The 14,494-nt window shown below is 34.1% G+C and overlaps 1 protein-coding gene across 1 annotated transcript in view; it reads left to right on the top strand.

Annotated features, from left to right (window-relative positions):
* LOC111049326 overlaps positions 1–6,160 on the top strand; it is a gene marked incomplete in the record, with an annotated part of 290,512 nt that extends 284,352 nt beyond the window's left edge. Inside the window, 2 exon segments of the mRNA XM_039438440.1 lie at positions 2,228–2,444; positions 6,071–6,160. Of these exon segments, the coding sequence (XP_039294374.1) occupies positions 2,228–2,444; positions 6,071–6,159 (306 nt within the window).
* Positions 6,161–14,494: the final 8,334 nt, after the last annotated feature.

Here is a 14,494-nt window from a genome sequence, read left to right as displayed (position 1 = left end):
TTTAACTTGGCGAGCTGAACAAAAAAGCTTGAAATGAATTTCTTGTGGAAAACAAATTTAAATGTGTCCCAGATATTTGAGGGAGCACAGTGGTGGCGGGGGGCAAAATTTGGAAGGTCTGGAGGTTTTCCCGTAGCCTCCAGTGTAGTATTCAACAGATTTGGTGTTCAGTTTTCACAGTGAACTCATAGTTTTGGCTGAGAATTTTTGGTATTTGGGAAAACTCCCAATTTTCAATGAAAACTCAATCTTCCGGGTCACTATTTAAATTTGGTTGAAACTTAGCTTTGGCTTTACACTTAACTTGGCGAGCTGAACAAAAAAGCTTGAAATGAATTTCTTGTGGAAAACAAATTTAAATGTGTCCCAGATATTTGAGGGAGCACAGTGGTGGCGGGGGGCAAAATTTGGAAGGTCTGGAGGTTTTCCCGTAGCCTCCAGTGTAGTATGCAACAGATTTGGTGTTCAGTTTTCACAGTGAACTCATAGTTTTGGCTGAGAATTTTTGGTATTTGGGAAAACTCCCAATTTTCAATGAAAACTCAATCTTCCGGGTCACTATTTAAATTTGGTTGAAACTTAGCTTTGGCTTTACACTTAACTTGGCGAGCTGAACAAAAAAGCTTGTAATAATTTTTTTGTGGGAAACAGATTTAAATGTGTCCCAAATATTTGGGGGAGCACAGGGGTGGCGGGGGGCAAAATTTGGAAGGTCTGGAGGTTTTCCCGTAGCCTCCAGTGTAGTATGCAACAGATTTGGTGTTCAGTTTTCACAGTGAACTCATAGTTTTGGCTGAGAATTTTTGGTATTTGGGAAAACTCCCAATTTTCAATGAAAACTCTATTTCCCGGGTCCCCATTTGAATTCGATTGAAATTCAACTATGGCTATAGGCTTATCTCCGGGGGCTAAACAAAAAAGCTTTTATCGAATTTTCTGTGTGATGCTGATTTCAAATGTCGAAAAAATTTGGGGGTCTCTAGGGGACCAGGGGGGTGGAATTTTCGTGATTTGGAGGTTTTCCCATAGCCTCCAGAACGTTCCCTAATTGATTTCGAGGTTGGTTCTTCGTGACAATCAGCCGTATTGGCTGTGAATTTTTTGTCTATGTGGCTTTAATATAATAGAGATTACACCTCTAAAAATTACCAACTGTGCATGAACTCGCTCGAATACCTTGATGAATATTATTCATTAATAAGAATCGTTTGAAACATCTATACATACTATACAGAGTGAGTCATATGTATGGGAACCCTTCAATAAGTTGAAGACTGTTGTAGATATAATACTGTTACTTTCAGGATGAGTTATTGGTCAAATACTCAACCTTTTGACGACAACTGAGTTTCAACCCCTTATAAGGGGTTGTAACTCGAATATTTTAAATGTAAACACCCATTGTGCGGTACATCATTTTCAAAACAAGAAAGATGGCATCAATAAAAAGGTTCTATGATACTTGTATCCAAAATGACGGCTGATTGAAGTTTTAGTTTTTAAAGGAATGAGGGGCTGTAACTCAGATATTTTTAATGTAAACACCCATAGTGTGGTACATCATTTTTCAAGGCTCTTCCAGAACAAGAAGAATTACATCAATAAAAATATTCTATGATACTTGTATCCAAAATGGCGGCAGATTAAAGCTTTAGTTTTTACTTGAAACTTCAATCTGCCGCCATTTTGGATAAAGATATCGTAGAATATTTCTATTGAAGTCATGTCTATCATTTTGAAAAGGCCTATCCTTCTCACATTTTGAAAAATTAGTTACAACACCTAAGTCACCCCCTTATGAGGGGTTGAAATTCAGTTGTACCGTACGTCAAAAGGTAGAGAATTTGACCAATGACTCATCCTGAAAGTAACAGTAGCCTATTATATCGTATCTACAACAGTCTTCAACTTATTGAAGGGTTCCCATACATATGACTCACTCTGTATATAAAGGAAGGAATTATCTTATAAATGTACGAGATATGAATCATGCACGTATGATGCATTGTCTCGTCACAACTATTGAGCTGATTAAATTGAAATTTTGAATAAAGATTCTTAACTTACCGAGGATAGTTTATAGGCGTATTTTGATGATTATTAATCAATAAATCATAATTTCAATTATTTTGAAACAATGTTCACATGATATGAGAGCACAATCAAATAGGTTTAATCATTGATATTGATCAAGGAGTAGAGATCATTATTCCGATTCTTTTCACAGCATAAGGAATTCTACAGAGTGAAGAATGAAATGATCGATGCGACACAAATTTACAGGATACATGGCATTTATTATCATGACGGCATAACAATCTTCAAGCAATTCTATCCAATTAAATATGGTCGTGATCAATTGGATTTAACACCATCAATGCGCATCATTGAAGTAAAATATTTACAACGCCATGCTAATAATGTATATAAAGTCGTTAGATATGGTGAGTCACCAATATTCCGGAAGTTGGCCAACTACCCTATTGGTGAAGTTCACGGTATTTTATAACAGTATTATTATTAATAATGGTGTTGCTATCCTTGTCTATCATCCTTGTATCATTGTAGTATCATCTTCCTATAGTGATTACATTATAATGACAGTATTTGATTAACATTGGTGTTGCTATCCTTGTCTATCATCCTTGTGTCATTGTAGTATCATCTTCCTATAGTGAGGTCCACATTATGATGGCAGTATTTGATTAACATTGGTGTTGCTATCCTTGTCTATCATCCTTGTGTCATTGTAGTATCATCTTCCTATAGTGTGGTCCACGTTATAATGACAGTATTTGATTAACATTGGTGTTGCTATCCTTGTCTATCATCCATGTGTCATTGTAGTATCATCTTCCTATAGTGAGGTCCACGTTATAATGGTAGTATTTTATTAACATTGGTGTTGCTATCCTTGTCTATCATCCTTGTGTCATTGTAGTATCATCTTCCTATAGTTGGGTCCACATTATAATGGCAGTATTTGATTAACATTGGTGTTGCTATCCTTGTCTATCATCCTTGTGTCATTGTAGTATCATCTTCCTATAGTGGGGTCCACATTATAATGACAGTATTTGATTAACATTGGTGTTGCTATCCTTGTCTATCATCCTTGTGTCATTGTAGTATCATCTTCCTATAGTGATATCCACATTATAATGACAGTATTTGATTAACATTGGTGTTGCTATCCTTGTCTATTATCCTTGTATCATCTTCGTATCATAGAGAGGTCCTCGTTATGATGGCAGTGAAACAGATATGAGAACAACGTTGCCGATTCTCTGCCTTGCCCTGCCTTCTATAGAAGATAGCTAATACATTATTACATTAGTGTCATTTGCTTTGTAAATAAATAAATAAATAAATAAAGATTACCGGTATATATGTGATATAATATCAACTCTTCATTCTTCTTCAAAATAATCATTTATCATATTAAAGTCATCATGATATTTTTCTCAGATGATTGAATAATGAATAATCAATCATAATTCAGATTCAATATTCCGTTAATTAATCATATTTCTACATTGTTAGAAAACGGTCTCGCAACGGAGCAAGGATAGGATACCGCTATCTGCATTGTTGAATGATAAACAAGGATGACAACACCAATGTTAATCGTATAGTAACATTTTAACGTGTACTTCATCAAACCCAATTCCTTCATTTTTCATTCTACTCTTTAAAATTATATTCACTAACTTCAACTTTTATTCCATACTTTGAATACTTTATCAAACTGAAAAGATGTCTTGGAAGAAATGAGTTAAGGTGGCAATCTATAATGACATTCACGCCATAAATAAGTGTAAATTTATTTATATTTTGCCAATCATTTTTTTCCACAGCCTGCTATAGTGCCCAGAAGGGGTACGCGACTACTTGGCACCCCGACTACTTGTCCCCTTTTCAAACCAGGTTTTAGGGACAAGTAGACGTGAGTCATACCTGTCTACTTGTTTCCTTTCTGGGGAAGTGACAACTAGTCGGGGGGACACCCTGTCGCGAGGGTGCGAGGTGTCAAGTTGTCAGTTACGGTCATGACTACTTGGAACCTCTGGTCCAGTAGGTGTCAAGTAGTCGGGGTGTCAACTTGACGGCAATGGCATATTTTTACGAGGGTACAAGTAGTCGCCTATGGCCAAAATGACCAGGTGTCAAGTAGTTGGGATGACAACTAGACGGCGACCCCCTAGAAGGCTGTGATTCAAGCCATCCCGATGTGTCTGTAATTCTACCCGGTCGTGTGTTAATGGAAAGGATTACATATCATTTTCAGAGAATCGACAATTATTTTTTGAAACACCGCCGATTTATGCAGTTACATCACAATATTATACTATCGTTATTCAAATTGCATTCAATCTTTATTCTCAAATTTTTCATACCTTTTGAAATTCGTTGAATAATTAGCAATACTGTTATTTAATCTAAATTAGTGGGGTCTCACACCAAAGCTGGGCCGAGCCGAGCCGAGCGGAATCCGCGTGCGCACTAGCTATGCAGGATCTAGAAGGAAGCATTCAAATTAATGCCGGGCCGAGCCGAGCGGATTTATGCAGTCGGCTTGACGCCCAACTCGAGCGTTTTCGGCCAAGCGGATTCTGCCTTCTTTCAGTTTTATGATTGAATAAGTAGGTAGAATTTGGTAGAATGCTTCAATTGAATACATTGGAACTTGATATGAACTGGAAAATGGATACTTGTTATAACATATAACTTTGTTGCTAGGGTACGTAACTAGTACAGATGATTCTGTAAAGATATGATATTCTCCCCTCCTAATGTGGGACCTCATTATAAAGATCTCTAGTAGAGGACAATCTCCATGGGAAGGAAGGAGTAAGGTGATTTCGCACTGGCCGTGGAGATCTTTCTAAATTGGCGCAAAATTCTTCTGGTGCTGGAAAATAATGATGTCTAACTGTACCGATACTCTTGGTACATTAAATAACTGAGGTTGAAACAAGTACCAAACTGCCAGGTGTATTTGTTCTGTACAGTTCTACTTGCACTCTCTCCCCCACCCCCCCTCCATGAGCGAGCGAACATGTTTGGAATGATTGCTTGTATGCTTCAGTTGATGAGGAAAGACAGTTGATTGACTTCCTCTCCGATTGGTTAGGACTTGATTGATACTAGAGTAGTAGAAGTATCGATCGATTGATTCGATTGAAAAGTGACATCATTCTCTTCATAACCCACTTCGTGAACTTTCCATTTGAATTGTTCTTAGGAAATAGTTGATCAATTGATTGATTGATTTGTGGGGTCATTCTCATTTTGAAAATGAGCGTGTGTCCTCATTTTGAATTGATTTTGTGTTCCCATTTTGAATTGAGTTTGTTTCTCATTTCGAATTGAGTTTGTGTCTCATTTTTATTCTTCACTCGAAATAGCTCTTCTATAATTCGTGTTTCTTAAGTGGATTTGTGGAGAAATGAATTCCAGTATATAATCAAATGTATGGGTACTCATTCTAAAATATCTCCAAAACCTTTCTTCATGTTCTCGGAGCTGCTTGTATAGAGTTGTGAACATTTCACTAGTCTCGTGATCTCTTGAATCCACATGATCTTCTTCCTCCTCCAACATCAAATGAGGAACTACTATCCAGTAACATCATCAGCATTATCAAAGTAGATGACATTATTATTGCACTTTCAACTGACAATGAAAACTTGATCTGAGATGCACTTCTCACTACAAGGCTAGAAAACCTACTGAGTGAATCGGCAATCGGCTTCTGTGCAAATGCAGGCAGATTCCGCTCGGCTCGGCCCAGCTTTGGTATGAAATGGGCCTTAGTGTATAAGCCAGTTTATATTGTAACATAAATAAAGAACTCTTTGTTCAAGCCAGTTGCGCCTGATAATAAAGGGTTGATCTCTCAGTAAACAAAGGATTATACTTTTACCAATCAATTAGACTTTAACAGTCTATATTCTATTCAGGAATAACATTTTCTTTCTAGTTCCTTCCTTGAACCAGGGTCAGAATACTCCTTCTACAAACTTAAAAATAATATTGACTGAAAATACAAAAACATTTTTCTTTACAGATGGTGAAATTCGTGTTGTATCAGAAATCGACAAAAATATTATAACATGGTTTCAAATGCCCTCTGTACTCAAGGAATACCCTATGTAAGTGTGATTTATTTATGATTTGCTTGTTTTATTGCATTATAAAATTATTTTATTGCCAGCTCACTATAACTTCATCAATATTCACAGAGTCACAATAGTGAGGTCCACGTTATAACAGTGGAGAAAGATAGGTGATCAGCATTGCCGATTTTCTGCCTTGCCACTTCTTACTATAGAGGATAGCTGATATCAGAATATCTGATGTAATATTAATTGTTCATTCTTGTTCAAAATAATCAATTATGTATTTAATTAGCCAAGAAAATTTATTTTTCAATTACCAAATAATGAATTTTCATTAATGAAAATGGATATTTTGTCAATTCATTACATATCTCAATTGTTGAGAAACGATTGCGGAGCTTGGAAAGGATAGTGTTACATCTGTTTTATTGAATGATGAACAAGGATAGCAGCACCAATATTAATCGTCATATACTGTCATTAAAACGTGGACCTCACTATATTACATTGGTCTTTCGTAGTTGAATATGGGTTCATTTGAAAAATAAATGCTATTTTCTTCATATATGTAGTGAATGATATTGTTACTTTCCTTGCCCTATTACTGTAGGTAAGGAAAGTATTGCTTTTCAAAAAAATTTAAGGTACCCTAATTTCATGTTTTCTATATGTTTCATTACTTTCCTTGCCCTATTACCATAGGTAAGGAAAGTATTGCTTTCCAAAAAAATTTAAGGTACCCCATTTTCATGTTTTCAAGGTCCCCTGAGTCCAAAAACATGATTTTTGGGTGTTGGTCTGTGTGTGTGTGTGTCTGTGAACACGATAACTCCATTCCTAATTAACCGATTGACTTGAAATTTTAAACTTAAGGTCCTCATACCATGAGGATCCGACAATAAGAAATTCAATTCAAAATGGCAGAAAAAATGGCGGATAATGGCTAAAAAACCATGTTTTTCACGGTTTTCTTGAAAACGGCTCTAACGATTTTCTTCAAATTTATACTGTACCCTAGATAGCATATTACAAGCCCTATCAACTGACATGAGTCTCATTTCTGGAAAAATTGCAGGAGCTCCGTGATATTCCTGAGAAGAATGAATTTTGTTGAATTTCTATCACGATTTTCTCAAAAATAACTTGACCAATTTTTTTCAAATTCATATCCTGTATAGTTATATATCAGCTCTACTGAAAGTAGAAATTTACTTTGTAACCTCCTTCTCTGCGTGAGGTAGGTAGGTAGAGTAGTTTATTCAAAAGAACACATGTCAATATTTTATTTGTAGAAAAGCTGTTTTGACAACTTTTAAAAAATCCTAAAATTTCATAATTCGAACAAAGGGAAATGTACTCTGAACACAATCACAATAGTATAATCGTGGTTTTAATTATTTAGCCGCCAATCAGCATAATGTTATTTCCTAAATAATTTAGGGTTTTCCCTAAATAATTATTATCCTTGATCAAGGAAAGTTGAACCACACCAGATTTTTTTACAAAATATTTTGCACATTCTATGTGCTTGCTTGTTTGTATTTGAAAGTATATCATGTTATTAATCAAAATATTGCAGTGAAGCCGGTCATGATCCTAGTGAAGAAAAAATTCTGAGAGACCACAATTACTGGCCTGTAGAGGTGCTGAAGGCTCTAGCGTTGAAACAAAAACCGGAACGCTTCAATGAACAATTGCCTTCCCCAAACTTTCCACAAACGGAAAAAGACAATCAGAGAGTCCTTGCCAAAGTTATTCCAGGCCAAAATAGATGGAGATTTATGATTGGGACACCCTGGGAGATATATAGAAGTGAACCTGAGAAGTTTCTGAGGTACAAGCAACATAATTCACAAAATTTTCTTCTTTTATTTTCTATATGTCCATCTTCCTATCTTGTTTCCTGAGTAATCCACATTTTGTATTATATCTATCATAATTTTAGTTTCAAAATAAAAAATAGCTCACCTGGCGTGGGAGTTACCGTGATAGAGAAGGCGGTTTCCCTAGGACAAGGCCTTGTGACTTGGTTGACCCCTGCGAATGCCCAAAATTTATTTAAAAAAGAATATGTAATGTTATTATTATTTGTAATATTACATTTTCTTCTCACATTTAAATCGAATCTTCAATTCGAGATCTATGGAACTTTATAGTAAATGTCAGAGTTATCATAGACGGATAAACTTTTTGACGGAGAATTTATTATCGTAAATGTTTGTTGCATTGTTCCATAATGTCACCGAGGCAGGGTTAACATATTACTGGATAAATGGTTTATTTAAATAGAATATGTATAAAAAATTTAAAATAACATTTTCAAAATAAAGTTTTATTGAGAACAGATGTAGAATGTGAATTCTAAACTTATAAGTTATAATTTTGTGTTGACGTGTCTGTAAAGATCGATATTGAACAGGGCGTTGTCTTTCGTGACTGGCAATTTGTGTTTTTTTCCTGTTCTTCCTTCTCTTCTGAAAACATGGCTGGCTGTTGCTTGTATAATTTGTGCTCTGAGTTATTGTCTGTTTAAGTGAATTTATTAATGTTTTAAATTGAGTTTTAAACAGTTTATAGTGTTTATCTTGTGGTATTTGTTTTTTCTGTAGTAAAGCCAATAGCCACTGTGTTTCAACTGTAAACTAGATAAGTATTTTAGTTCGTAGTTACTTGAAATAATTAGGCTTAATAGATATTTTCTCTTTCTGTATTTTGTGTATTTTCATCTGAAGATTATAAGTTAATTTGCTCTGAAAACTGGATTTCTCATTCATAGGCAATAGATCCATTCACAGTTTATCAAGAATCTATTTTATTGGAGCCGACAACTTTCCTTAGGTGATAGGTGTTATATGCTATTCCAACCGTTTAAGGAAAAATTGGTAGCACGGCAAATGTTACCCCTGTGGTGGGACCGAATTACAAAATAAATATGTCCCAAATGGTACACCATGAAATCCCTGGTTATAAAATTATTAGTAGGATAGATATCTTGATAGGTTATGAATGGTTTGTTGCTGAGTGGGAAATCGGTTCAAGAGAGATCAAGTTTTAATGAATCAGTGCATATTACAAAATGGCAACATTAAAAATGATCTGAATCTTATAGCATTCTTAACACAAAAGTTTGATGAGCAAAATGCTAAATTTGATAAGCAAAATGCTAAATTTGATAAGCAAAATGCTAAGTTAGACCAAATGTTTAAAAATCAAAATGCTAGGTTTGATGATATGAAGCAAGAATGTACTAGCATTAGACTAGAGCAGGTTAGTATAAACCTTCTATTGAAAGATGCACATGAAAATGAAAGATAATCATGAAGATGAAAACAAATTGAAGCAGGATGATAGTAGTGTTAAGTTACAAGATCAACTCATTCAAGTTTCTGACAATGTAGGCCTAGTTACTGTTGTTGAAAAAGTCAACCATAGTGAAAGTGTAGAATTGAGTAAAGAAGTAGGTAGGGAGTTGTCTTCATTGAAAGTCAACTATCAAGAAAGTACTATTGCTACATGAAGGTTAGGAAAACAGTAAACAAATCGAATGTTTCTATGGATCAGATTACTACATCGAAAGTTAGGAAAACAGTAAATAAAATGAATGATTACATGAGACAGGTTTCTGTGGAGGTTAGGAACAATGTGAACAAAATGAATGTTGCTTTGAGTCAAGTTGATGAGTTCAACTTTCAACTGAGAATTGAAAAGGTGTATGCTATGCATTCTCAAGTGAACATGACGAACTTTTGTAGGCAAAACTGCTTGGTTGAAACAAATGAACCCATGAATAAAATCATGCTATTGAAGAAAACAAAACGCAAAGTTTCCATTGATGTGTTAGTATTCAAAGGTTGTTTCAAGTTGCTTATTTACAAGATGATGACAATGAATCACATGATGAAAGGGTATTCCCCAACACACAATGATTAGGAATCCTGTGTCATGCCGGGATTCAGAATAGCAATGACCGTAAATACTACGTATGGTAAGAGTCCATAATTGTATCTTTTTTCTTTCCTGTAGCCTATTTTCTTGGCCCTTAATCTTTTCAATTTTCGATTCTTTCCTGTCTTTGTGTAATATTCAGTAAATTTCTTCTATGATGCATATCTTAACCAATCTTGTCCATAGTCATTTAAATTTGTATTTTTTCTGAAATAATTTTAGAAGTTGAAATAGTAGCTTATTTTCCTAATCTTTAAATTGTTGATAAAACTTAACTTTTCTAAAATCTATCCATTGTAGTGTAAAGAATTGTGTGCTTGTGATATATTTTTTCATCATGTATCACTTATGTGAAGTGTATCAATTTTGTGTGTGTTGTTTTAGGGAATTATTTACCCAGTTTTCTTTTCTCTTGTTTGTATTTTTTAGGGAACTTATTTACCCATATTTCATCTTGATCATCTTTGTATTATAATCTTGAAATGTTTGTACTTATTATACAGTCTTTAATTTTAAATTATTTTAAAAAATAATTGGTTAATTTAAAACGTTTTGTTATATTATAAATTGAAATAAGTTTTTGTGATTGATTTTTTTTTTTAAATTTTAAAACTGTTTGTTCTATAAATTTTGATATGATTGATTATCGTTTGAAATGGATGCTGGAGTGTATGTAGAATTTTTAGTGGGGTTTGTTGATTAGAATTTTGCTGGTATGTGATTGTTTTTTGAGATGGAAACCCATTATTGCCTAAAGAAGGAATAACAGAGGTTATGACTTAGAGAGGCAGTAATGAGATAATATTTTGTGTTGATTACTTATGTTGATTGCCATAGATGCAAAAATAATGATTAATAATGTTGATTGCCATAGATGCAAAATGATGATTACTTATGAATATTGTTTGCCTTTGAAGCAAAATATTATTGATGTTTTGAATGGTTTCTTGTTTAATGTTGATAGTAAAGTTTTGTCATGAAATGTAGTTTGTGTTTAGAACATTGAAGAGTCGAAATAAACTATAGTATCCAACAAACGATGATTAACAATATTAAATAATTTGCTTTTTATACAATTTTTGAACAAAATTAAAACTAAATAATTTTGAAACCCTGAATGATAAATCATAAATGTGAAATGAACATGCTATAAATGAAATGTTATATTAAATGATAATGAAATGCAGATATATTATGAAATGATTGTGAATAGAAGACCAATTGTCTGAAATTATTGAAATATGTATTGAAATTATTTTTGTTGTGATGATATGATGTTTGTTTTTTACAATTTTGATAATGATACAGGGTGTTATGAAATTATATTTCTATTTTGAAGAATGGATTAAATTTGATATTTGAACAGTGAATAGATGAAAATAATGAATTTTTTTTAAATTTATCATTGATATGTCCATATTTCACAATTTATGTATTGCTGACTGTATAATAAGATGTTAACAAATTTCAATTTCATAGATACTTAAAATAATTTTATGTGTATTAGATTGTATTGATAGCCTAATCAAAGTTTTTCTTTTTAGTTTATAAGCATTTTAAGATAACAGGTACAGCACAGACATTAACATTGAAATAGTTATCATGTGAATCTCGAAATCAGTAACAAGTGAACGCCATGAAGAGTGTTAAGAACATTTGGGTGATTTTCAAACTAGTGTGACATAACTACGCCAATATCTACGCCTAAATCTACGCTGCGGCCTACACCAATAACTACGCCAATGTCAACACCAATATCAACACCAATAACTACGCCTAAATCTACGCTGCGGCCTACACCAATAACTACGCCAATGTCAACACCAATATCAACACCAATAACTACGCCAATGCCAAAATCTGCGCCAATGCCAATGCCTGCGCCAATGCCAATATCAACGCCGATGCCTGCGCCGAAGCCAATATCTGCGCCAATGCTGATGCCAAAATCTGTGCCAATGCTGATGCCAAAATCTGCGCCAATGCTGATGCCAACAACAAAAATCAATGCCGATGCCTGCGCCAATGCCAATGCCTGCGCCAATGCCAATAGCTACGTCAATGCCTGCGCCAATGCCAATATCTACGCCTAAATCTACGCTGCGGCCTACACCAATAACTACGCCAAAATCTATGCCGATGCCTGCGCCGAAGCCAATATCTGCGCCAATGCTGATGCCAAAATCTGTGCCAATGCTGATGCCAACACCAAAATCAACGCCGATGCCTGTGCTGATGTCAATGCCTGCGCCAATGCCAATAGCTACGCCAATGCCTGCGCCAATGCTGATGCCAACACCAAAATCAACACCAAAATCAACGCCGATGCCTGTGCTGATGCCAATGCCTGCGCCAATGCCAAAATCTGCGCCAATGCCAATGCCTGCGCCAATGCCATGCCTGCGCCAATGCCAATATCAACGCCGATGCCAAAGCCGACACCAAAGCATACGCCAATAGCAATGCCAATGCTTATTGCTGACTCTGTATCTCAAACTTCAACACTACTGCATTACCTGGAGGTAATTGCCATCCATGTTCACATTCACAACTTTGAATTCAGAAGAACAGTCACAGTATCATGAAAGAATTGATTCAAAAAATCCTCTCCTAAATTATTCCTGTATGCAGAACTCTAAACCTTGAAAGCTGAAAATATCAAAAAACCAAACCTTACCTAAATTAATCCTCACCTAAATTAATCCTGTATGCAGCGTCTATCTCTTTTCCAAAAAACGAATTACATTGTCATTTCAAGCCTGAAATGTACATTGTATAATTACAAATATGATACAAAATTTATGTGACTCTGTATTGAATTTGGAATGCAGCCGTCTACTACAAACATGAAGCAATGCTAACTGAGATGTCACCGGTATCAAGTTTGGAATGCAGCCGTCTACTACAAACATGAAGCAATGCTAACTGAGATGTCACCTGTATCGAGTTTGTATGCATCAGTCGACTACAAGTATCAGCCCAACACTACGTGCATCCAGATCAGCCCAACACTTAACGTCATCACATTGGAGTCACACTTAACTGAAAATCATACTGAGTGCCTTAACGGACTGTTTTCCAAAATGTGCATCAATAAAATCAACCGCGTCAATAGTGAAAGAAATGAACATTTTTTGATTTATTGAAATTTTATGTGAAAATTAAATGTAACAATTCATCAATTCATTTAAAAAAAAAATAAATAAAAATAATAATTTTTTTATTCAACATACTAAATTTTTTTTATGCAATAAAAATTAAATTTTTCTATCTATTAAATTTATGTGCAATTTCAAAAAAAACTATTCTTTACATATTAAACTTTCTGTTGAGATATTTTTCTTTAAATTATAAAGCTAAATCAAAAGTAATATTGATATTCTATATTTTGAGATATTGTTTGGAAACATATAACAAACGCTATTGATGAATTTTTATAATAATTTTCAATATTTTTGGATGACATGTAATGTTTTTCTAGAAAAAATTGTTACTGTTCTCAAATTTAAATTTCAACAATTTTCATTAGGGTCAATGTAAATTTTTTCTTTAAATTTTCAAACAGTAAAATTTTTTATGTCAAGAGGGGGGTATTTGTAATATTACATTTTTCTTCTCACATTTAAATCGAATCTTCAATTCGAGATCTATGGAACTTTATAGTAAATGTCAGAGTTATCAATAGACGGATAAACTTTTTGACGGAGAATTTATTATCGTAAATGTTTGTTGCATTGTTCCATAATGTCACCGAGGCAGGGTTAACAAATTACTAAATAAATCGTTTATTTAAATAGAATATATGTATAAAAATTTAAAATAACATTTTCAAAATAAAGTTTTATTGAGAACAGATGTAGAATGTGAATTCTAAACTTATAAGTTATAATTTTGTGTTGACGTGTCTGTAAAGATCGATATTGAACAGGGCGTTGTCTTTCGTGACTGGCAATTGTGTTTTTTTCCTGTTCTTGGCTTCTTCTGAAAACATGGCTGGCTGTTGCTTGTATAATTTTGTGCTCTGAGTTATTGTCTGTTTAAATGAATTTATTAATGTTTTAGATTGAAGTTTATATAAATTTTTGTGCAAATTTCGCTATTAGTGTAGTAAAGCCAATAGCCACTGTGTTTCAACTGTAAACTAGATAAGTATTTTAGTTCGTAGTTACTTGAAATAATTAGGCTTGTAAGTTATTGTTCGTTTTATATTTCTGTGTTTTGCCAAAATTTTCATCTGAAGATTATAAGTTAATTTGCTCTGAAAACTGGATTTCTCATTCATAGGCAATAGATCCATTCACAGTTTATCAAGTATCTATTTTATTGGAGCCGACAACTTTCCTTAGTGTGATAGGTGTTATATGCTATTCCAACCGTTTAAGGAAAAATTGGTAGCACGGCAAATGTTACCCCTGTGGTGGGACCGA

The sequence above is a fragment of the Nilaparvata lugens genome, chromosome 11 (genome assembly GCF_014356525.2).
Source record: "Nilaparvata lugens isolate BPH chromosome 11, ASM1435652v1, whole genome shotgun sequence".
NCBI lineage: Eukaryota > Metazoa > Arthropoda > Insecta > Hemiptera > Delphacidae > Nilaparvata > Nilaparvata lugens.
This window is presented reverse-complemented; position numbering and strand designations above follow the sequence as displayed.